General features: G+C 56.9%; 1 protein-coding gene and 1 long non-coding RNA gene across 3 annotated transcripts in view; one reads left to right on the top strand and one right to left on the bottom strand.

Moving 5' to 3' along the window:
* Window positions 1-25,150, bottom strand: part of NECTIN1 (nectin cell adhesion molecule 1) — a 93,247-nt gene that overhangs the window by 11,305 nt on the left and 56,792 nt on the right. The window contains exon 6 of one of the 2 annotated variants that reach the window (XM_043579631.1): window positions 19,893-24,205. The exons of the other annotated variant lie outside the window; for it this stretch is intronic. Within the exon in view, the coding sequence (XP_043435566.1) occupies window positions 23,658-24,205 (548 nt within the window). The 3' untranslated portion in view covers window positions 19,893-23,657. Of the gene's footprint in view, window positions 1-19,892; window positions 24,206-25,150 lie in introns of those variants that run through there. 2 annotated transcript variants of the gene reach the window in all.
* LOC122483069 lies at window positions 94-20,228 on the top strand. The gene is made up of 4 exons (XR_006297291.1): window positions 94-1,434; window positions 2,386-2,486; window positions 3,499-3,699; window positions 19,982-20,228. It is a non-coding gene; the product is annotated as an uncharacterized LOC122483069 (long non-coding RNA).

Consider the following 25,150-nt stretch of genomic DNA (forward strand, 5'->3'; position numbering starts at 1 on the left):
CATAATCTCAGACTCTGATCTGGGGATCTGGGGCATGGAGATGGGGGTGGGGGTGGGGGAGCCAGGGCAGGAAGAGGGGTGCTCAGAGATGGGGGTCCCCACCCCCTAATTCTATCTCTGGCCCTGCAGGGAAGATTCCTGTTGAGGAGTTTAATTTTCTTCCCCTCCCGACCCAATTAAACAAGCAAATGAACTAATTGGTGCTTTGCCCTCCCAGCTCTGGAGAGGGAGGGAGGACCGGAGGGAAGGCAGAAACACCGAGATTGCAGGGGGACCCTGGGTTGGTGGCAAACCAAGTTTGTCCAGCGTGGAAGCTGAAGAACTCAGAGGGCCTCCGTCTAAGCCCTGGGGGCTGTCTGGACATACCTGGCTGTTCTCCCAGGAGCATTAGCCCCACGGTCAGGAGTGGGGCTGGGGTGCAGGAGCTCCTCGCCACCTGCTCTGTGGTGGGTGGGGCAAATCACTCAATCTCTCTGGGCCTCGGAAAGCAAGGCGTCCTGGGGGCTTGTGAAGGTTTGTTGACTGATTTCTCAGCCTGAGCCAGAGCCACTGGCTGTCCCTGAGGGCGAAGACGCCACGGGGCTGCTGGAAAGGCGTCTATGGCAGGAAAGTGGGGAGCACACGCTGCTTTCTGGCCCGGCCCTGCTGCCCCAGGTTGGCATGCAAGGCCACGGCCACGCCAGGCTTTCTTTTCCCTCCCTCTGCTGGGCTCCATTTCTCACCTCTGACCCTTACATCATGCAGGGAGGAAGGGACTGGTGGGAAAATCATAAATGCTTCCTCCCCTCTTTCCTCCCCGCACTGTATTATATATAATTAAACACAAGAGCACCTGAATAGGGATGCTAAATTGCAGTTTGCAATAAACATCACGGAGCCAATTTTCCCGAAGCGGGATTGACAAGCACCCGCCTCTCTCTGCTCCATCCCAGTGCCCTGACTGAGGCGGTGCCCGGGGGAGACCTCAGCACCAGCCTGGCTCCCAGCGAGTCCGCAGCCCCTCTCTGGCTGGGCTCCTGTCCATCCCCAGCCGGTGGGCTGTGGCCCCATTGGGAGGGCGGTGTCTGTGTGTATCATGGGGACTCCAGACACCCTGGACCCTGTGCCAGCACCGTCTCTTCTTGACTGTCACAGCCCCCTGGGTGGGGACAACTGCCATCAGTTAAACAAACCTGCCCCCTTTGCTCCAAACCGTAGCATCTTAGTACCCACCCCACCCTCCTTCCTGGCCTTTCTTCTTTATCCTCAAACCTTCCTGCTTCCTCCCCTGCCGTCTTCCAACTCTGCTTCTCCTTTGGTTTTGCAGGCACTTCTTTGCTCCTCTGCTGCGTTCCAGGCACTGTTCTGGTGCCGGGCAACAGAGAGGCACAGGCCCTGCCTCTGAACGCCGCTGGGTCCCATTCATCTTCCTTCTGCCTCGTGGACAGTTCGCAAGTACGGCTGCGCCTCCCTGGCTCCGGTGCCTCCACGCCGGTCCACACCGCCAGCATCCGGACCTAGCCTCCCTGCTCCCAGTCTTGTCCCCTCTGAGCCCTTCACACCGAGCCTGAGTGATCTTTCTAAAATCAAAACTCATCAGGCTACATCCCTGCTTAAAAATTTCCAAGAGGCCCTCGTGGCCCCAGCAAAGTGTTTGAGCTTCAAGGCTTTGACCTGGACCCTGCTCATTCTGGAGGAAGTGACTCAGTGCTTCCCATGGCTCGGCTTGTGCAGCCCACCCAGGCTACTTGCAGTTCCCAGTGGCGGTGGCGAGGCGGGGGTGGGGGTGGGGTGGGGGGCGCGTCCCCTGCTCCCTCTCTCCGCCAGGCTTTTTCTCTCATGCACCCTCCTTGCCAGGCCAACCAGTCCTCTGGGGGAACCCTCCCTTCTCCTTGGCTGGAATGGGCATCTTCCTTTTCTGATATGACCGTGAATGCGTGTCTGGTTAGTCTCTGTCCCCCTAGTCCTCTGCACAGCACCTAGTATGTGGGAAGTTCTCCGGAAGGGTTGACGAATCAGTCAATGCTCGCTTGAACAAAGGCAGCTGGCAGTTTCTGAGCCCGCCTGTCCCTTGGAATCTCCGCTCCCACCAGGGGGTACAGAGTCTTCAGCCCCTCTGCGCTGGACCTGGGAATTCTGTTTCTGGGGGCACAACCCAAACCTATCTCCCCGTTTCCTCTCCGCACAGCGGAGGCAGGCTGGCACTTCAAAGGACTGGGTGGGCAGAGCAGTGGGGGAAATGAACAAAGAGGCATTAGCACAGGTACCGGGTCTGGCTCACACGGTTCAGGTTTCTCTCCTCCCACAGCCCGCTCACCATGGGGCTTGGGGGCAACCCCATGGGGGAATCCGGGCAGGAGGGAGAGACAGTTTCACATCGGCCCTGCCTCGGCTCCCTGCTTCCAGGTGACCTCCCCCTGGAACTCTGGAGCCACTTTAGCAGAAGAGGGAGGCAGCTGTCCTTCTAAGGGGCCTTCTGTCGTGCTTACAGTACAGACAATAACATGGTAAGTGAGATTGTGAATGCGCCAGTGTGGGCATCGGGGAAAGGATCATAATGGGTGGGATGCTGTGGGCAAGGCCTCAAAGGTGCCAGGACCAGAGTGGATAACTCTGGTTTTGTTCCCTCCCAGCTGCCCTCTCTGCATGTCCCACCCTCACAAAATAGGAGTGCAAGATCCCAAGAGCCCCTGGGCCCTGTCTGATCCCCCTGGAGGGTGCCCTCCTGGTGGAAGAAATAATAGCAGAGGAAGAATGAGAAATGGAGACTAAGGAAAGACAAGGAGAAGAGATTGGCCTGAAGTCTGGGCCAGGCACCTGGGCTGATGTGGGGTTGGTTTGATCCTCACATCAAGCCTGTAAAATTCGATAAATGTTACTCTCAAAGAGGAAAACAAGACTCAGAGAGGTTAAGTAATTTGCTCAAGGTCACCCAGCCAGTCAGTGGCAGGGTGGGCACCGGAACCTGCATCTGTGTGACATTCTCTGATGAGGCTGCGGGTCTTCTTAGTAATCCTGGTCCCTCGTATGGCAAGAAGCGGTTCCCCCACCCCCCTCGGCAGACACATCCCTACCGACCCCCTCGCCTTGGGTTGCTTTGTGTCTGAGCCTCCCCTTGACAGCTGTGAGGTGGGGGCCCAGCGCTGGCCCCAGCTGGAGCCCTGGCACTGAGCCCTCAGACATTCTCTGGTTACACCGGGACGAATCCGCTCCCCCAGCCCCAGCTCCAGCTCCACAGGCTTGAGGGCAGGGCTGGTCACCTACAGGCAGCCGGGCCTGGCTGGGGCTGGAGTGCAGGGCCTGGGAGAGCGGGGATCAGTGTTCGAGGGAGGAGGATCCGGAGAGCATCTCCTGGGAGGCGGGCTGGGTGCTGGGCTGAGGCTGGTTGTGTTGGCCTTATCCTACCGAGAAAGCTCACAGAGGTCAAGTTGGTTGTCCAGAGTCCCACAGCCAGGAACACCACAGCTGGAATCGGACAAGGTCGACTTCTGAAATCCCTCTTTCTCCTTTTGTCCGCAGGGGCTGGTGTCTCTGTGACCCAGGAGCCCCTCCCCAGGCAGCGCCTTCTCTCGCCCTGGCTCAGGCCCCAAGGACCACCTGCCTCTGGCCTGTATCTAGGGCCACGCCAGTGACATCTCCAAGCCTCCGTGTTCTCACCTGTCACATGGTGACATCACACCTGGCTTTCCTGCCCTCTGACTGAGCAAGTGAAATCCCCAGGTAGGACATAAACACAGACCTAGTTTCCAGTCTGGGGGGCTGCAGGCCAGGGACGGTCAGGGGCTTCTTGGCTCTTCTTCAAACCAGATCTGCCCTCCGCCCTGAGGCCCCAGGGTGGGGAGTGTGAGGAGCTCGGATCCCACCCAATGTTCAATAATCCCAGCCTGCTTCTCCCCACCACGCTGACTCTCAGCCAGATCTCGGCGGTCCTGAACACCCGCCCTAGGTCAGTGACTTCACAGCGTGCTCGCTTGCTCCGCCCCCTGCCCCTCCTTCAGTTCAATAAACTTGTCCCGAGCACCTTCTATGGTGCCAAGCGCTGCGACAGGTGCTGGGGGGCTTGCCCCTGGCTCGGGGGGGGGGGGGAGGAGTCAGAAATGTACACAGATAAGCACCCCCGTCTTTTGTGATTCCTCAAAACAAGTCTGTCCAAGGCCCAGGACAGGTGTAGAGAAGAGAACGATTAGCTCCGGGAGTTCATGGCTTCACACAGGAGGGGCCTTTTGAGCAGGGTTTTGAAAGCGAACGAGGAGTTTACCAGGAGAAAAGGAGACGAGCATTGAAGGCAGCGCGAGGAGCGGTGCAGGGACGCGTGTGTGAAACGTGGGCCGTCTGAGGGAAATTCCAAGGACTGGATCTGCTGGGAAATGGGATGCAAGGGGAGACGGGCAGGACAGGAATCTGGGGCAGGGGAGGAGGCAGACCCCACTCAGAGGTTTAGATTTTACCCGGAAGTGATGTAGCACCTTCTCTCCTGCTCCCCCTGCCTGGGGACAGAAACACTGCCTTCTCAGGAGCTGGACTGACCAGGGCTCCCTTGTGGTTGCCTCTTAATGAGCCCCTCGGGGCAGCACCCGGCCCTTCTGCTCACAGAGCTGTCCTGGGGGGGGGGGGCCACCCTCAGCATCCTGTGACGCAGGCACAACAGGTGTTTCTGGGGGACCAGGAGTTTAGAGGAGGCTGGTGTCTGGATTTGGCCCCAGTGCCCCAAGGTAGGACAGGCCGGTGGAGGAGGGGCTGTTTATACTGCCTAGGGCCTGCCTGGTGGGTCAGAGTCCATCTGGCTATTTCCCCAGCCCAGGTGTGCAGGAGTGGCTCCTTCCCGATGGCCAGAGGCAGGTGGCAAGGGCTTGAGCGAGGGCGCTCCGGACCACTCTCCCCTCTCGGGAAGGTCTGAAGGCCCCCCAGCAGTCTCATGGGTACCCCGCATTTCTAAGTGCCAGACGGAGGCAGGGCTCCCAAGATCCGTTTTAATCTTGTCGCCGTATAGAATATCAACTGTGAGAATACAGGTCCTGATCCACAGGCGATAGGGGGCTTCTGACCGCACAGGCCAGGGCACCACTGAGCCTGGGACAGTGAGGGGCAGGGAGCTTCTGGCACAGCCCTCTACACTAGGGAACCAGCACTGGTATCCCTGTAGCCCTGTGGCCTTGGCATCGAGACCAAGCTCCCAGCCTGCCCTCCAGGGCCCCGCATGAACTCCCTGCCGGGCCGCACATCCCTTCCGCACAGCCCGGTTGTGCGTTCCGGCTTGCTCCAGCTCTCTGCGTCTCTCTTTCAATTCTTCCTTCCCGGGACTCCTGGGTGGTTGCTGTAGTGCCCCACTTAGAGACTGTGGAAATCTCTTCCCCTTTGCCCGGGAGCAGACGTATCCCTCTCTTCTCCAGTTCGGCCCCTACGGGAGGCACTTTCCTCTGACCCAGGGAGGTGAGGGAACCCACCCAGAGGCCTGGAACTGATGTAGCCAGCCAGTGGTTACCTTGGACTCAGCCAGGCCTCTGCCTTGGCCTTCCCTTGGGCTATAGAGGCAGGAGGCCTGGCCCGTTAGCTTATAGCCTGAGGTGGCCCTGGGCTGGCGCTGGGGTTGAAGCTGGGGGAGTCCCCCACCTGCCTCTTCCCTGGGGTGGGCTCCGGGTCGCTCCCTCTGCCTTCAGCCCCGTATCTGCCCTGGTGTGTATCAGGATTAGCGCAAATAGCCTCTTCTCTTCGGCCACAGAATTTGCTAGGTTCTGAACCCAGGTGGCGGTCCCTTTGCGGTCACCTTCTTCAGACCTCCTAGTTGGAGCCTGGAGGCTCCAGGTTGTTGTAGCCCTCCCTCTCGTCTCCCTCACCCCTGACTTCCGTTCCGCCTGTCTCGAGCAGACGCGGATTATGGAAGGTGCTCGGCACAGTGATTGGCACATAGTCGGCACGTAATACGTGGTCAGTAGTTTTGTTATTACTATTCAATAAATGTAAATTGATGGTGATGATGTGGTTGCTGACGGTGATGTTGGTGCTGATAATGACAGTGATGATGTTGGTCCCTGGAAGCTTGGCGTCTTTACCCAAACCCCATGGGCCCCGTTACCCCCGAGGCCACACTGGCATATCACTTTTATCGTACGCATGCACTTCCACCCCTTTGCCTCTGTTGCCAGGTGGATAAGTGGAGGCTCAGAGAAATTTAGGAAAATGCTCAGGGTCACGCAGCTCACTGGTGATGGATATGGGACAGGAACCCAGGCATCCCCTTCCTCAGGGCAGTGCTCTGACCCGCCCCCTCGAGGACCCTGACTGGGGCCTTTTTCCTGCCCTCTGCTGCCTCCATTTCTAGGTCTATCTGTGGAGGAAGACAGGCCAGCTGTCTTGAGTTTGCCGCTTACGTAGCTGTATAATCTTGGGCAATTATGAAACCTTCTGAGCCTCAGTGTCTTCACCTGTTAAATGGGAATAACAGGGTTGCTGTCAGGTGGAAGTGAGGTAATAGATGTTCAGGCCGTTAGCCGGTGCCTGGGCCTACTTACTGCTAGGAAGCTTTGTTTCTAGGAGGGCAGGGACATGTCTGCTCCTTGGGCAAATCCCAGGCAGCCGGGGCTCCGACCTCTGCTCTAATCCTGTCTGTTGGCCTCCTAGCCTTGCCCTCAGCTTTCCCTATACTTTGCCAGTCGTGACCCACAGACCCCAACTTGCGTAGGGCCGTGCGCGGGCTCTAGGACAAGGGGTCAGGGCCTCCCACTCCGGGTGAGCATGTGCAGTGTGAGAGACTATGGCACTCGGCACACCATGTTCGGCCATCTGGAATGTTCTCCCCCGTGTCACCAGGCCTCCCAGCCCCTCCCACCGGCTCTTCACACCTTGAGTTGTCATTAGGAGAAAAAAGGATCCCGAAGAGGCTCACTTTCCCAGAAGCTCACCCCCACCACAGGGTTTGTCAGAGCCGCCTCCAAGGTCAGGACCAGCTGGAGAGAGTTACTGAGATTTCACGCACATTCCTAGGGGGAGGAGGACTATCTCTCTGATGGGGATCCTGCCAGGCAGGGACCTGACCCCCATCCCTCTCTGAGGGAGGGGATGAGTGAGGGGTATGCAGCCAGGGGGTAGGGCTGGGGGCACAGGGAAGCCATTTATCTGCCTCCTCCCCACAGGGCACGGTTGGTCTGCGGTGTAAGTGGTGGTGGGGAGGGCGGGGGGTAAGAAACAGTCTGACTGCCCCTCCCCCACTCCAAAATACACACTACCCCAGGTCTCAGAAACAGCCTGTCCTCTGAGCCCCCTGCTGCCCGTTCAAGGGGGCCCATCACTCCCTCCCAGTCTTGGTGGTACCCAAGGAATCCCTCACCCACCCCACGAGGCCCAGGGCTTCCCCCGTGTGGATTGAGGACGGCCTGTGAGGGGCTGTACCTCTTACAGGCTCTTCTCTTCCTGATGCCCCTCTCAACAGGCCCTGACTCTGGGGTGGGGGTGGGGGTCCTCGACCCCCTCCCCCCACGCCACGTGGCCCTGCCAGCCTGAACTTCTTGCCACGCCAATTACTACCCGTAGGGCCAGGTCATTCTGTCGCTTTATTCCACTGGGACAAGCTGAGCATTTTTCAAAAGGAACGTTACTAGGAAAATAAGAACACGCAGGCAATAGGGGCCCCTGGGTGGCTCAGTCGGTTAGGCGCCTGACTTCTGACTGCGGCTCAGGTCATGATCTCACCCTTCTTGAGAGTTGGAGCCCCGCATCGGGCTCTGTGCTGACAACTCAGAGCCTGGAGCCTGCTTCAGATTCTGTCTCGCTCCCTCTCTCTGCCCCTCCCCGCTTGCACTCTGTCACTCTGTCTCTCTTTCTCAAAAATAAATAAACATTAAAAAAAAAAAAAAAGAACAGGCAATATAAGAACACAGGAGTGGCCAAGTTCACGGAGAAGCTATTTCTTCTCCTAATGTAATTTGTCATCCAGCCACAGACTCACTAGGAATCTCCGAAGGTCAAGTGCTGCTGGCAGAAAGCTTGGGCTTCCCTGGAAGGAAGTGAGGTCCCTGTCATTGGAGGTGTTCTAGCAGGGCCCTGATGGCGCCTTGGTGGGAGGTGATTTTGAAAGGTCAGTACATAAGGAGGATTCTTTACATCCACACTGAACTTCAGGGTTTACGTAGGGCTTTCAGCTGTTTTCTGATGTCTTTGGTATAATCCTAGAAAATAGAATATGGATCACTGTCACTCTTTTACAGGTAAGAAAACTGAGGCATAAGGGAAAAGTGGCTTTTTCAAAGGTGCCTCGAGGTAGTGACCATCCTGGCTGGGATTCACATGGGGAGGCCCCTGGGGTACAACTGCTTCAGCTTCGGCCCCCCCCCACTCTTGTTCTGCCCCCATCAAACTGGAGGTAAGGGTGGCCCACATTTGCAAGATACTTAGGAGGTGGCCAGAGGTGATTCTGGAATTAATGGCCTTCAGCAGGGACAGTGCAGGCATCACTTCCCCCAAAGGGCATATTAGCATGACAGACTGGGGTGGGGATGGGGGTCTCAAGGCTCCTAGGAGGGGCTAGGAGGGCAGGGGACCAGAAAGGGTAGAACTCCCAAAACAAAGGCAGGAAGCCGAGGGGCAGTCTCCCTGGGGGTGATGAGTGTTGATGGTCTAGCAGTCTGTCCATCCCAGGCAGGGGGCCCTCCATCATCTCAGGACCCCACATCACAGCCTCTCCTTGTAGAAAATCTCCCACATCAAATGTAGAATGAGAGTAACCACAGCACCCTGTGGAGTTATTGAAACGAGAGGGGATTTAGATGTGAAAATGCTCATGCTAAAATGTAATGACCCTTAATGGCTTTTCTCTGGGCCTTGCCAAGGTGGCAGGCACAGAACCCCTACACTCAGGAGGGGCTCTGGTTCTTAGAGGGGGTGTGTTGGGGCAGGTTGGCGATGAGCTTCGAAACCCTAGGGGGCGCAGAAGACTCCAGAATTCTGGAGGACTCAAGACCTGGACACATCCAGGAAGGCGAGGAGGAGCAGGCCAGCTTAGTTCCAGCAAGTTCTATGAGCGACACCATGGGACGCCTCAGAGAGATGATTTGAGTCATCTGTTTTCCCCAGGGGAAAACAAGCTGAAAGAGAGAAGTGGGGACACCTGGGCTCCAGGTCCTTCCTGGAAGAGACGCTGGAGGACGTCTGATGGGGACTGGGCTGTGAGACTTGGGTGGGGGCGTGGGGCTGGGTGGGGGTGGCACGGAGAGGGTATTTCCTGTGCATAGGTTCCTCAGTTTTTCCCTACATACCTCTCACGGTGGCCCTTGAAATAGGGGTTCTCATCTCCGTTTTATACTCCTGGTCTCAAATCGCCAAGCTAACACGACACAGATTTGGTGGCTGCACCCGGGCCTGTGTAACCCCAGAAGCAGGCCTGCCCACCAGTGTTCGCAGGTGTCTGGGCTGTGCTCTAAGGCCCTGGAGCACGACCTCGGATGGGACTGTGTGTGTGTTCAATGTGTTTTGCAAGTTACAAACCATTGCGAAATCGTGAGGCACGGTGGCATTTTGGTTCTTTTTAATGTGAAGTTCGGTACGTTGCAAAGAGCACTTGGCTTGGCGTCAGAAGGCCTGGGTCCAAGTTATGAGTCGCCTCCTCACCACCTGTGTGACTTTGGGCAAGACACTGAACTTCCTGAGCCTCTGGTTAATCATCAGCTAAATGGGGCCGGGAGGACCTGCCTCCTGCTTGCCTCCCCAGCTGGCCGTGAGAATCCTGGGGCACAGAGCTTCCCTTCCTGCAGCCCAAGGGGCCTGGCCTCGTCTGGTCGATTCCTGCTGCACACGTTTGCACGGAGGTCCTCCCGGTGCTGGGTGTTTGACGGCTTTTGCAGATCATTTCCGCTTTGCAACGTCATCTTTGGAACTATCTTTTTCCAGGAAACCTTTTCCCGGGAGCCCCGCCTGCCTCGGATGACTCCATCTGATAGCAAACATGGTTCCCACAAGCCTGGTTGTACCCGCCTGGGGCACTTGCTGCTTTGTGGGCGTCCTGAAACTTGTGTCAGGCCCAGGACCCCCCCGTGCGTTAGGCTGGTGTGGCCCCTTCTCCTGGCCCTCCTCCTACCCCGTCGTCAGGACGTGGCTCTGATCTTCAGGGTCTTGATGGTGGCAGGCAGTGCGCACGCTGTAAAGCGGTTAGAGACACAGCTTCTGCGGCCAGGCCGCCCCCTTCCCGTGCCAGCCGGCTCTGTCACTCAGCAGCTCCCTTCATGTCTTCGTTTCTGTGTCTTGGGATGATGGCATGAATACTACCTTACCTCCCGAGGCTGAGGTAAGGACTTCTTATCATAAAGTCCTTTGAACAGTGCCAGGCACTTAGTGAGCGATATTGTAAGTCTTAGCTAATCAGTAGAAGCCCTTGGGTCATTCTGTAATTTCCAAACATTACGTAACGGTAAGGAATTCTTACGGTTATTAGCCTTCTAGGACTCAACTTCCCCATTTGAGGGTTGGGGCAAATAATCTTTGAGGTTCCTCTGGTGTTAGTGACTTACAATTCTAAAACAGGTAGGTGAATGTCTTGCTTGGGACCCGCATGTGTTGCGCTGTAGGGACCGAAGCACAGGGCACGGGGGTGACACCCAAACGCCCAGGCTTCGGGACAGAGAATCCGGTAGCTGGAAGGTGATGGCAGAAAACACGCAGGAGGAGGGGCAGACGTTAGATGGTGAGCCTTCCCAACCAGGGCGGCCCTGTGTGCTGTCTTTATCTGGAGACTGTAGGAAGGCCAGGACCAGCCAGCTGGGGGCCCCAGTTCCCAATGGGAGGCTGGGATGCCTCCTGAAAGAGCTGTTTGTAAGGGACCAGCACTTCTCACTGATCAAACCCCCCAACTTTTTCCTTCTCTGGAGGAAAACCCTGGAGACAGACAGACAGCAGCCACAGTCTTTCCTGGGGTTCTGGCCTTCCCCCGACCCTGGTACTCCCTAAGTGGGTTGTCAGAAGAGACATTCTCACCCATTCTCATTGTGATCTTCTCTGTTGGGGACCCCTTCTCTGCTCTGCTCAGGTAGGTCTTTGCTCTGTTAGCAAGGCAGATTCTTCACTTCTGTGCAGAGGAGGGCAGAGCAGGGAGGCTCAGCAGCAAGCGGGGTGAGAATGGCCCAACGGGCTGCTGTCCGCCCTCCCACACGCTCCCACTGCTGCAGCAGGCCGGACTCTTCTGGAAGCTTCCCTGGCCACTATCACCCTGGACACCTGGTCTCAGGATCACTTGCAGTAGATAGAGGTGATGGATGGGGTGTGGTGACTCATCACTGTCCTGCCGGGGGGCTCTGGGGGACCTGCTACCCCAGCCCCACTTGGTGTCCGGGAGAGGCTGCCAAGCTCCCGTCCTCCAGGCTCTTGGTTCTCCATGCAGGTAGGCATGGGCTCAGGTGAAGAGCCTCGCTGGGGAAGTGGCCATGATGGAAGGAGAGCCCCAGTCCCAGTCCAAGGCTCTTCCCAGTGTCTACCTGCCTCTTGCCCGTCCTCGGGCTCTGACATCCCTCCAACCCATCACAGCCATCAGTGAAAACTACATCTGGGTGTGGCTCACCGTCCCCTGCCCTTCTTGTGAAACCCCAGGAAGCCCGCATTGCTTAGGAGTCAATCCAGGCAGCAGAGGAAGGTTTCCCAGCTGGCCTCACCCAGCGTGGCCATTATGGCACCTCAACACCTCATCGTGGCCACAGGGCATCACCCTGTTTTGTGTCAGGATTGGCATTTCCTGATCGCTGGCCCTTCCTTCCCGCTACTCGGGGGCTTCTCCAGAGACACACCATCCTCCCTCCACTTCTGGCTCTCCCCATCCTGTCCTGCCTCCCCAGTGCCTCCTGGGCCCCCCAGAACAGGGACCTGAGGCGGATCACAGCGTAGCTGGATGGACACCAACCCCTCCTCCTGGGAATGCATGACAATGCATCTTCAAGCTTTTTTTTTTTTTTAAGTCCTTTCAAAACCCCAACTATCAGATAGTCATCCGAAAATGTGCTTGACATTCTTAGTCATCAGAGAAAGGCAAATAAGAATCACAATGGGATGCCACTACGCCCTTGCCAGAATTGCTACAACAGAAAGACCAGATGGTATCATGCCTAGGCAAGGAAGTTGAGTAACTAGACCCCCTCATATTCTCCTGATGGGGGCATATATTGGCACAACCACTTTGGAAGACTGTTTGGTTGTATCTGCTAATCCTCTTTCTACTCCCAAGTATATACCAAAACAGCAATGAACGTCGTGTGCCCGAAAGTTACATATAAGAATGCTGTAGCAACTTTATTCATAATTGGCCCAAACCGGAAACAACACACACGTATCTGTTGATGACAGCATAGAAGTAATACATTGCAACATATTCACACAATGCGATATCACACAGCACGCAAAAACACTCCACGTGGATATATCTCACAGATATCATATGGAGCGAAAGAAGCCAGACAGACAAGTAATTGTATACTTTGTACGATTCCATTCATGCAAATTTCCAAAATAGGGGTATCGTCTGGGAGGGAGCTTGAGTGACCGTCTGTGTCTTGTCTGAGGGGGTAGTGACGTGGGTGTATATGGGTGCAGCTGTACCCTTAAGACGGGTACACTCTAGGGTCACCTGGGTGGCTCAGTCAGTTAAGCGTCTGACTGTTGGTTTCAGTTCAGCTCATGATCTCACGGTTTCCTGAGTTCGAGCCCTACGTCGGGCTCCCCGCCGACAGTGTGGAACATGTTTGGGATTCTCTACCTCTCTCTCTGTCCCTCTCCCACTCACGCTGTCTCTGTCTCTCTCAAAATTAAAAAAAAAAAAAAATTAAGATTGGTATACTCTATTGTTGGTATGGTATCCCTCACCTTAAAAAAAAATACAAAAAGTTAAAAACAACAAAGAACTAAAACCTTACATGGAGCCTTGGTGGGTAAAACAGGTGGAAGCCAATACCCATCCTCTTGCTTCCCACATCGGGAGCCTCCTGGGGCATTTCTGCAGATACCACTCTGGAGGACACACTGGAAGCTTTTGCCCCGGAGTAAACATGGCCTCAGGGGCCTCAGTCAGGGTCCTGCCTCTGAGGGACACATCCTAGCTTCTCCATGCCCTTGTCCCTCCCACAAGATGGCAGGTATTATGGGACGATGCCAATAATGTCACCACCGAGCCAGGAAGCCCCAGAGCTGGGCAACTAGCTGGGACTTGGCAAGTGTCCTAAAACCTGATGTCATTTCCATGACAGGTTCCGTTTCCCTGCTGTAGTTTGCTGCTTAGGGCAGATAGGCAGGGGTGGAAAGAATAGTAAGAGATAATTCTATCCCCACTTAACTTGGCTGAGCACTCACTCTGTTCCAGGCATTGTGTCAAGTGCTTTACAAAGGGATGATTCTCCTTTAATCCCTGCAGCAGCCTTCTGTGGTAGGTGCCACTATTATCTGCTTTACAAATAACTTTCTCTATATACAACTGTTTTTATTCATCTCAGCAGTCAATTCATGTAGCTTGAGTTATAAAGCTCAGGGAAGGCAAGCAACTTGCCTTAGGTCCTCACAGCTGACAAATGGTACAACTAGGGATGGAATCAAGGTCAGTTGGACCCTGAAGCCTTCCTCTTTCCTTTCACCAGGGTTTCAACAAATGTCTGCTGTGAACTGAACTGATGATAGAATCGTCTAAAAGGACCACAATGGGCTGAAATACTGACCCAGATCATTAAGATAAATGGATAGCAGAGAAATCACCACATTTAGAGGGAAAAATAGACAGTACAAGTACTGAATAAGAGAGATCTGCTTAGAAATAGAACACATGAAAAAGATTCAAAGGTTTACTCATCCATCCATCCATCCATCCATCCATCCACTCACCCATCCATCCACTCACCTATCCATCCACTCAGCCATCCATCCATCCACCCATTCATCCATCTGTCCGTTCATCCAAACCATCCATCCATCCACTCACCCATCCACCCACCCATCCACCCACCCATCCACCCACCCACTCACCCATCCATCCATCCACCCATCCACCCACCCACCCACCCACCCAGAAACTTAACCACCAGGATGGAGCCCATGCCACCAGGTGTTTCATGTCACCACTATTATTGAGGTCAGCTGGGTTGGGTATATCCACGGTGTAAGAGGAATAGGCCAGGTTCAGGGAGGACACTCAGACAATCCTTCCACCCCTCCATCTCCCATCCCCTGCTGGTCAGATCAGTTCCAGAGAAGACTATTTTATCCCTGGTCCTCAGAATGAGAGGGAGCTGGTTATGTGTTGTTTTTCCAAAGAGCTGGAGTATCAGATTATGTTTTTTTTTTTAAAGACAATTTTTTAGGAGCAGTTTTAGGTTCACAGCAAAATTGAGTGGAAGATATAGATATTTCCCATATACCCTGTGACCCCATTATGCACAGCCTCCCCTACTACCAAAATCCTGCACAAGAGTGGTACATTTGTTATGATCCATTTTGTTACAATCAATAAACTTCTGATACATTATGACCACCCAAAGTCCATAGGTAGAGGCAGGTGGGGGGATGGGTTAAATAGGTGATGGGGATTAAGGAGTGCACTTGTGATGAGGACAAAAGTCCATAGAGTCCAAAGTCCATAGGTAACTGGGATTTTTAAAATTTATTTATTTTTATTGTTTTTTTAAACATTTATTTTATCTTTGAGAGAGAGAGAGAGAGCGTGAGCAGGGGAGGGGCAGAGAGAGAGAGAGAGACACAGAATCTGAAGCAGGCTCCAGGCTCTGAGCTGTCGGCACAGAGCCGGATGCGGGTCTTGAACTCACAAACCATGAGATTATGACCTGAGAAGAACTCGGATGCTTAATTGACTGAGCCACCCAGGCGCCCTGGTACCTGGGATTTTTGATGTGGCTTTGAGAGCTTGCTCTATGCTGGGCATTGTGATAATGCTTTTCTACAGCTACTGGTCACCTGAGCCAAGACTTGAACCCAGGTTTGCCTGACTCAAGTCCAGGCTCCTAACAGATGTGTTGCTAAGTGGCCTGATGTTTCGAGCAGAGGGATAAACACATGGGGAAGAAGTTTGGCCAGGACTAACCATCTCCAAATATTTGAAGGACTGTCCTAAGAAGGCCAGGCCAGCTTCTCAGGGAAATACTTGGACCAGTGGGTAGAACTTAGTGGAGGGGAATTTTGTCTGAGTAGAGGAGTTGCCATATGATGGTGGGGCTTAATTCGAGAGGTAGTGAGCTGCCCGTCCCCAGAGGTACCTGGGACGCTTGAAGCAAAACCCTGCCTTAAGGGAGGTTGGGTCATTCCACCTACAAGGTCTTTTTGACTCTCGCTTTGATAACATTTAGTTGTGTTCAACCTTTATTGAGCACTCACTGTGTGCCTGCCCCGGGCTAGGTGCTGTGGATGAATAAGCCCTGATTCTAGCCTTCAAGGGGCTTCCAGCCTATGGGCAAGGCAGCTCGTATGGTTCAAGTACTTGCTGACTCTTGCTGACCATGGAGGCTCTCTCAGGCCTGAGGATCCTGGGAGCATGGCACAGCAGAAAGGAGCTGGGCACTAAGTGAGGGGAGAGTGGGTGTGAGGAGTTCAGGCTGAGGGGACCCCAGCTTGCTGGGCTCTGAGTCAGCCATCCCCCAAAAGGCCTGCTTCCTGGGGAATAGTATACCCTGTTCAGAGAGGGCCTCCAGGGGTCCTCGGGGCCAGTCCTCAGGCAGCGGGAGTAAAGGGCTTGCAGGGCACAGGCCTGCCATCCTCCCCTCTGCCTCTCTCAGCGTGTCCCCCTTCATCTAAGGGGGCTGTTACTGTCCTTCATGAAGCACACCCACTGCTTCCAAGGTGGTCACACTGTGGAGCAAGAATCTCCATTCAAGGAGGGCCTGTTGGACCTCCTGTCTGGGCTTTTAACTCAGAAGCCCGCTTGGCCTTCTGGCATGTGCCCAGAGACCGGGTGCCCAGGAAGGGTCTGAAACCAGAAAGCCTGCCTCATGAGGACTACAGGTATGGCTCCCTCCTGGCTCTGTACTTGCCTCCAGGTACTGGCCTCCACTACAGTCACTAGCGTCCAGGGTCCCAGGTCTCAGAGGTGATGATGATGGCGATGATCTTGTCATGACAATAAATAGCGTATTTGGCACCCCAAGCTCTTAAGTGCTTATCCACTGCATCGCCCACCTAGCCACCCCTGGATCCAGTCTCCTATCTCAGGACCTGCTTCTTCCTCATGATTGACACCTGGGGTGGCCTCTGCCTCCACACCATTAGAATCTCCTGGGTAGCTTGTTGAGAATACACCTGTCTGGGTCCAACCCCCAGAGGCTCTGACCTTCTTCATCTGGGGTGGGGCCTGGATATTTGCGTTTTTAACCCTCCAGTGATTTGGGTCTGTTCCCTGGCCCGATGGAGCCAGTGATGTGTGCGGATGGTGCCCTGGAGCTGGTTCTCGAGCCAAACAAGGCTATCCCTGTGCCCTTCCTAGCGGAGTTCAAGATGAGCTTGGATGCACCAGGCCGGAGGGGCCAGCTTGGATGAGGCCCCAGGCAGTGGAGTGTGTGTGCGGAGGGGAGGGAAGAGGGCAGGGCCTGCAGCTTCTCATCTGGAGGTTGAGTGTGGAGCTAGAGTGAGGATTGGCCTGGCTCTCCCATCAAGCCTGCAGACCAGGGGAGAAAATAGGGCTTGGGGGGCCACAGAAGCCAGTACCAAGGTGGTGCCCAAGGATTGCTCCCCAAAAGTATCTGGCCCTGGGGGCAGGGCAGAGGTGCCTCCAGGAGCCGGGGCTCCCCTCCAGCTTGCACAGGAGGCCTTGCCCCTGACCCACCTACCTCCCATTCTTCAAAAGCATGGCAGATATCACCCGTGATATTGATTTATAATAAGAAGCACGCATTTGGTCTTTGTCCTGGTTCCTGGCACAAAGCTCCTACAACCCTTGGAATTTCCTAAGCGATAAGCGCCATAAAAGGTGTCTTGATGCTCAGAAGAAATCCTTTCAGCCACACCTGGGTTTAAGTTAACGAAGTTCGGAAAACACCTAAGAATGGGGGCTGGCTGCCAGGGGAGCCAACCACGTGATTAGAAGTTTGGAACTTTCCGCCCCACCTCTGACCTCCAGGGAGAAGGGAGGGGCTGGAGACTGAGTTCAGTTGCCAGTGGCCCATAAGTCAGTCAATCAGGCCTGTGTAACGAGGCCTCCATAAATACCCGAAGGGATGGGATTCGAGAGCGTTCCGGGTTGGTGAACACCCGCAGGTGAGGGAAGAGAAGCTCCCAGCCCCTTCCCATGAACCTTGCCCTAGGAGGCTCTTCCATGAGTTACAGCCGTTTATAATAAACAGGTGGTCTACTGAGTTAACTGGCTTCCTACGTTCTGTGGGCCACTCTCGCAAATTATTGGAACCCAAGGAACCTCTCTGATTTATAGCCAGTCGGTCAGAGGCACAGGTGGCATCCTGCAGTTGACCCTGGCGTTGGAGTCGGGGACAGTCAGTCTTATGGGACTGAGCCCCTGGCCTGTGGGATCCGATGCTCCTTCTGGGTCCGTAGTGTCAGAATTGAGTTTATTGCTTGGTGGCGTGGAAGAAAATGCACACGGGAACTGGAGCCAGAATTGTACCATCTTTTCCACTGAACACACCAAATGTGGCGCCCACGAGCCCAGCTGATCACCCGCGGGGGTTCGCTCTGCTCCGTGGGTGAATCGAAAGTGGTGTCAGCTCTAGCATTCTCCAGTCAGGGGGGTGCCACCCCCTTCCCTGGCTTCCTCCCCCCCCACCCCCCACTGCTCTCAACACCTGGCTCTGGTTCTGGCCCAGAGCATGTTCAGCATGTGCTCTCTGCTGGTCTGGTCGCCAAGCCTTAGTTTCCTCCTCTAGGCTTCTGTTCTCACCGTGCTAAGTGTGTCGGACTGAATGATCTCTTTTAGAACAACTGATATAAGATGCTAAAGTCTCAAGTTAGCCTGGGATGCTCTTAACACACCTCTGGTCTGGAGAACTCCTGCACATCCTTCAGGCCCAGGGGGAAATCGTCACATCTTCCATCAAACCTTTCAGACCTTCCCAAGCAAAATGAGCCATTCCCGTTCTGTGCTATCATAGGGCTTCGCACACAGCTCTGCTCCAACCTGTGGCCAGCAGGCACTGGCTGTTTTGGAATTTGGGACCCCTAGAGCCTCTGAATTCTTCCAAAGCAGGGACTCTGGGTGGGACTATCACAGTATCTTACAGGGCCTGGCCCAGAGTGGCCAAACGAATGAATGCACGCGTGAGTGAAGGATGCAACCCTCAAGTTCTTCAAGTTCATGCTCTTAACCGTCGGCAAGCAGAGTGGTCAAGGTAAAGAGGAAGGGAAAGAGGCCTCCACGGTATCCAGAAAGCAGCTCTGGGTGCCCAGCTATCTTAGTCCTGTTCCACAGCTGAGGTAGGGCAATGGTGGGCACACCCAGGGGGACCTTAGCCACCCGGACAGGTCCTGTCCCCAGGACCCCAGGACCCCTGTCCCCAGCGTTTGGTCCTCTGCTGTGCTGAGGGTGGGGAAGCGGGGACAGGGCTGAGGGTTGAGGTTGGGGCAGAAGGACCCTAACGAGCCAAGTTCTTCCCGCACCCAGCTCAGCTAGCACCTAGAAAGCTAGGTGTTCCCTGGACTCCCGGGACCCTGGGGGATGGGGCCAGATTGGGCTCCTCCCGCCAGGAGAGGCTGTGCCTGGGACTAATTGGCTTGCCCTCCTTCCGATGCCGGAGAAAGTCTTGGCTAATTTGCCGGAACGCTCTAGTTAAATGCCAATTAGGACGTTCTGTCCACTGCTCTCTTCCAATATATTAATAATGTAATTAAGCATTTATTGCCTGCGCAAATTAAAAATTAACTTGAATGGACAGCCTGGAAAACTGAGGAAGTGACCACTTAAACAACCAATTTGCATCTCGTTCGCGAATTCGCATCTAAACACAGTCTAGGGTGCTGGGTTTGGCCTTCCAGTGAGGGGCCCAGCCAGCTGCCAACAGCTGCCGGCTGCTTCTCCTGGCCCGATTCCGCCTGATTCCTTCTGGCCCTGGCCTCCCCACCCCGATCCTAGGAAAGGAGGACGGGGCTTCCCCCCACATGTGCAGGAGGGCTTTCCGCTAAGTGGCCACCTCGGCTCTCAGCATCCCTACCCCCTTTTCTCAGAGGTGTATGGTGTGGATTTCAGGGAAAAGAGGCTACCGGGGGTGACTGGGGGAGGTGAAGCCCCTGCCACTCCCACCTAGGATCGATTTGTCCTGCATTCCAGCCCTGGAGATGGGAAGCAGATGGTGGTGGAACGGGGAGGGGAGGTAAGCAAGGAATGAGGACACCCTCCCCGCACCCAGCCCCGCTCCCCCCACCCCTGGAGATGTAGGGCTGGGTCTCTTGGAGAGACCTGGCAGGGGACAGAAGATAAAGCTCCCCATCTCTTCTCTGTCTGACACGGCAGGCGATAACTGTTGGCTTTCCTCTCCAAAAGACCACAGGAGGCGAACTGGCAGGAAGGAGCAGGGCAGCAGGGAGTGGGCGAGAAGGGGGAAGGGAAGAAGACTGAGCTGTGCTCGGCTGCTGGAGGGCAGCAGAGGCCTAAACTCAGGAAGGCAGGGACTCCCGGCCAGCCCGGGGAGGGCCCTGCCTCCTCCCTGCCTGTGCCTGTAGAGGCCCAGCCTTCCCGCCTCTGCTGCCCACCAGTCTTCCCGGGTGTGGGTGCTACTTCCTGGCAGAGCCTGGGAGCTGGGGTGACATTTCAGGCAGGACCCTGACCGCCCCCCACCCCGGGAGGCAGCCTCCTGCAGGGGTCGGTGTCACTGTCCCAGAACCATGGGACCTGGGCACCGGCCAGAGGCTCCCTCCCCTTCGCTACCGTGCTGGCCCATCTCTAGCTCTCCCCTGTCCCCGTGCCCCCAGCACGGCCACCGCAGGGAGACGAGCGACACAGGCAACCAACGTTGTTTTAAACACTTTATTTATAAAAAAGTACATTTTTTTTTCCCTCAGTACATTTTTCAACTCATCATTTTTTTTTTTTTTATACAAGTAAAAGGGGGTGATGCAAACACCCCCTGGGTCAGAACCAGGAGAATCTGCTGGGTCGTCCCGGGACCAAAGACGAACACGGTGACGAAGAAACTGATGCCAAGGTAGCGCATCGCACTCGGAGGTGAGGGGTGGCAGCTTCTCCTGGATTTTGCTTCCATTTGTACAAAAAGAGAAAACCGTTTTTTTTTTTTCTTTTTTCCGGCCAAGAATCCCGTTCCTCACAGCAGGAGTTAGAAGAACAGCACCGGCAGGCAGGGGGCTCGGCTGGGCCTTACGGTCGGGGCAGCAGCAGCAGCAGCAGCAGAGGCAAGGCCTCGGGAGCCCCTCACGGCACCCGTAGCCACAGCAGGTCTCTTTGTGGCCTGGGAGGGGCCCACGTGCTCCTTAGCAGGAGAGGGCTCCTGGTGGCTTCAGAGGTCTCTGTCTGGGCCCCTGTCCTCCCAGGCGGGTCACCCACATCCACCTAACACAGTTCCCGATTCCTCTGCTTGGAGGGTGGCAGAAAAATTATTGCACCAGTGACTTGGGCACATGGAGGGGGCTGATGAGGGGGGGGGGTTGTACGCCCGGGAAACGAGGCCCCCGTGAGTCTCTCTTACGGCCCGAGCACTGGGAAATCACGTCTCTGCTGCGGGGCTTTCGGCAGGACCAGCCCGTTCCTCTGCCGTGTCTGCGCGTCTGTGCGTGTGCACCTGTCGGAGGGGAGCGTGCCCCGTGTGCGCGCAGACTGGGCCCGAGGGGGCCGCGCTTGCCTGCTCGTGGTCACCGATTCCCTGCTGCTGCTTCTCGGCTCCTTCTGATGAAAGGGGACTCGGGATGGTTCGCTTACACGTTAGAACAATATCAAAATCTTAAAGAAATAAGGGGAGCAGGGGAGCAGGGTCGGGGGCAAGAAGAAGGAGGGTAACAAGAGGCAGGGTGACAACGGGGGAGGCCTTGGCACAAGGAATACCAAGTTTATTTCATCTCCAGCAAAGGCAGAAGGCTCAGCTCATGCTGGGGGCACAAAGGAGAAGCGAAAGATCCTCATCTCTCTGTCGGGCCAGACCTCCCCTTTGCCCGCTGGCTGTGTCTGTGGGCCCGGCGGCAGTGCCCACCTTCCCGCAAACTCGGGGCGCAGAAAGCCCCATCTCCGCAGGCCCAAGCGCCGACCCCTGCCTGCCCCCGGCCTACCCTGGGCCCCTGAGGAGCGACCGCCCTGCCGGGTGTGCTGCTGCTGGACAAGGTAGGCAGGAGCCTCCCACGCGGCCCACGCGTGTGGCATGGACCCCATACTTTGTGCTTTGCTTGGGGGGAGGGCATGGAGGTGTCTTAACGGGGACTCAGGGCTTTGGCTGGGCCCAGGGGCCCTCCTAAGTACATCACATAATGAGGAATAGGGGGTGGCAGGAGGGAGACTTTCGGTTTCATGGTTTCAAGGGGTCAGAGAATGCCTCTATCAGGGAGGCCCCTGGGATTTCCTCCTGCCAGGGGGTGCGGGGGGTGGGCAGGAGACCAAGCAGAGGGGCCAGAGTGCCGTGAGGTGGAATGGGGCAGTGATGTAATATGGAAAAGGTCCTCTGCCCTGGGGTGACACTAATACTGCTGGGAGAGGCAGCCCGGCTCCTCCACCCCTCTCTGCCCTGTGGCTTGAAAGACCCCAGAATTTTCTCCCCCATCTCCACCCAATGCCAAGAGGGGAGAGCTGCCCCAGGGCTGGCATGGCTTCAGACTTCTGCTACGTGGCTACTGGGCAGCCAGGGCTGGGGCTGGGGCAATGGGGGCCGGGTGAGGGTGGCCCAGCTGGTGGGCCCAGGGTCGCCAGGGCAGAGACGGGGCTGGTGGTGGGGGGGGGGTTAATAGCAGCACCAGGGAGGGGAGGGGAGGGAGAGGGCTGGGGCCTGGGGCTCCCTTGGGAAGCCTATGGCAGGGTAGGTCAGTGCCCGTGGGGCACAGAGTGGTCTGCTTCCCTCCCCCCGCAACACTTGCCATCCCACAGAGCCCCTGATGGCCTGGGTTAACCGGAACCCTACTGGGCAGGCTTGAGCCTGCTCTCCCATCCCAGGGTCTTTCCTATCTAGAGTGCCCGGGGGGGACCGGGGTGGGCAGATGAAGGAACTGAGGCACTTTGAGCTGGGGGAACTGAGAGAGCTGGGAGGGGCCTGTCCCCCACTGTACAGACAGGAAACCCTCGTCTTGGGTGACGGATGGGCCCCGGAGCCCCATTCAAGGAGGGAATCTGTAACTCAAAGGGAAAGCTTCCCCAAGGTCCCTCCCGCCCCATCCCAGAACGGAGACCAGGGACAGCTGAGCGGGGAGTGGAGAGCAGGGAGCAGGAGCTGCAGAATCGGGATTCCTGGCTCCCCCATGCCCCTTGCACTTTCTGGCAAGCCCAGAACATCTGCATTGGCCTTGGCGGGTGAGCCACCACCTACACTCTTCAGCATCTGTGTCTGCAAAGCTTCTACCCGGTGCACTCCCTTCCCCGTGCCCTCCATGGTGGTGCTCAGTCACCTGTGACTCCCGGACAGCCTAGGGACCCCCTGCCCTGACTCCCCCGGAGAATCCAGACAGAGTTGCTAGCACGTGATAGAGAAGGGAGAAATCTGAGAACCTCCCATGCTGAAAGAAGCAATTTAGGGCCAGCCTGAGCTCCTAGGGTGGAGGCTCCAGGGGGCCCTGGTCTCTGCCGTCCCTGGCGGCTTCCGAAGGCTGTCCCCATCCTCAGCTGGGAGGGAAGAGGTGGGGCAGGGAGCGGTGGGCCTCGGGCAGTGTCCGGCCGGGGAGGGCCTGTGACCCCAGGGGAACGAGGGGCAGACACGAGTGGTGAGTGTGCATGTGGGTGCGTGTATGCGTTGGTGGAGGCGTACGGGAAGTGTGGGCCACCTAAAGTCCCACTATGTGGGGAGCAGATAGGGGTCAAGAGGACAGACACACCAGAGCTGGGCCAACCTCACTCTCTGCTGGCCAATGAGGACAAAAAGTGTAAAACCAACCTCACCAGGAGAACATACTGCCCAAGGCCCCCCCCCCCCCCCCCCCCCCCCCCCCCCGGTAGGGACGTCGATTCGATTCGCTTAACAAACAAGACAACCCTGGGTGCTTTGGAGAAGCCTCTCCCTGTCTCCTGGGTGCAACGACTGTCTAGAGCGGGGTCCCCAGCTCCTGGCTGCTCGTGGCAAGGGGTGTGGGCTCCCCCTCCCTGGGAGAAGAAGAGCGGCATCCGGGGGTGGCTTGGGGCTTTTCCTCTCGGAGCCCCTCAGCCCTCCACCCCCAGTGGAAAGAACACAAATTCCAGTGTCGGGGGGCCGGGGAGGGCTGGCTCCCCAAACCCTGGAGGGACGCCCAGGTACACAAGACGCGAACAGGGCTCCCCACAGAGAGGGCAGGCAGGGTGGGGGCGGGGGGCGGGTGGTGGCGGTGGTCAGGGGAGGGAAGGTACAGCGACACCAAAGCCACAGTGAACACAACACCACGGGGAGGGCGGGGGACAGGGAGGAAATCAAAACAAAGCCAGGTCGTGTCTGCCCTGGGCTCCCCGCTCCCCGGCAGTGCGGGGCTGGCTTTGGGCAGCCGGGCGAGTCTCTGTCGAGCTCCTGGAGGAGTGGGCGAGTGGGGGAGGGCAGGGGGCGTGCGGGGGGGGGGGGGGGGGGGCGGGGAGAAAGGGGAGCCGACAGAGGCTCCGGAGAGGGAGGCTACACGTACCACTCCTTCTTGGAAATGAAAGACCCGTCGTTCTGAGAAACCATGTTCTCGGCCAAGTCCAGCTGCTCAGGGTCATACTGGTAGCCCAGAGTCCGGTCCCCGTAGCCGTCCTGACGGGCCTCTGCCTCATCCACCGTGAAGTAGGGCCGCTTGGCGTCCTCGTCGTATTTGGGGTGGGGGCCGCCCACCTTGCGCTCGCCCCCTCCGCCGCCCTCCTCCTCCTCTTCTTCCTCGTAGCTGCTCCCGCCCAGGGGGCCAGCCTTCTTCTCATCGTCCGAGTCATCAGGGTACTGCAGGTTCTGGGCCATAGGCGGGTGGTGCTGGGGGATGCCCGCCTTGCTGTAGCCGTTGCCATATACGTGTTTCTTGGTGCTGTAGTCGCCCTTGAAGGTGTGCCTGCGCCGGCGCAGGGCGACCACGATCCCGCCGACCACGATCACCACCAGCAGGATGCTCCCCGCCACGCCCCCAATGATGGCCGTGGGCACCGGCCCGGCGCGCCGCCCGTGCTCGGGAGGAGACGGGGTGTAGGGGAATTCTGGGGGAGGAAAAGACACGGAGGGGGACAGTGTCAGTGACTGCTCCTGGGGTTGGGGGCGTCAGCAGGGATGGCAGGGAGGGAGCGAGGCAGGGGGGAAAGGCCAGGAAGTGGGCCCAAGGCCCAAGGGAGGCTCCAGTTCCACAGGCCCCTCGGTGCCCCAGCCCTCCAGTGCGCCGCAGTATTGTGGCTGAAGCGGGCGAAGAGGCAGAGAGTCCCGGAGCCCCGGAGGCTCCATGCTGGCTTTCTCCTTGGCTGGGGTGCCAGCCTGGATCACCCCCATTAGTGGAGCCCACCGTGGACCCAGTGTCCCCTAGCTGCCAGTCACCATCACAGCACCTTGAGAAACAAGTATGCTGTTAATTTCTAGCCAATGCACCAGGCAACAAGTCTTAGGTTAAATAGCTTGCCTGTGGCCACCAGCCAGTGATTGACATTGGTTCTCTTGCACGGAAACCCTGTGCAAACGTCCCCAAAAGTGTCCGACGCCTGCTGCTCACTGGGTACCCCACGCCTGATTTCACCTGCTCCCAGGGCACAGGGAAGAGGGCGGGTTCCCAGGCTGGCCCCATAGATGCCCGGTGAGTGCCAGAAACCAGGGCTGTGGCTCTCGGCTGCGGTCCGGCCCTGAAGGGCAAGGTGGGTGCCAGGGGTGCTGCCAGCCTGGGCTGTGAGCAAAAGACACTCAGCATGGCTGTGTAGAGAGGGGGCACGAGCGCACGTGAGTTCACGGCCACGATGACGAGTGGCGTTACCAGGGAGCGCGTGCCCGGGCACACCCTGGCCCGTCACGGCGAGCCTGCATACCTGTGCTGATGCGATGAACGTATGTGTACGACCATGGGCGCGCTGAGGACAGGGTGGAAACAAGAAAGCAGGAAAGGTGGAAAGGAGGGAAAGGAAGTAGGTGGGAGGGAGGGAAGGCTGGGCGGGTGACTGCCCGCG

This window comes from Prionailurus bengalensis, chromosome D1, assembly GCF_016509475.1.
Source record: "Prionailurus bengalensis isolate Pbe53 chromosome D1, Fcat_Pben_1.1_paternal_pri, whole genome shotgun sequence".
Classification (NCBI taxonomy): Eukaryota; Metazoa; Chordata; class Mammalia; order Carnivora; family Felidae; genus Prionailurus; species Prionailurus bengalensis.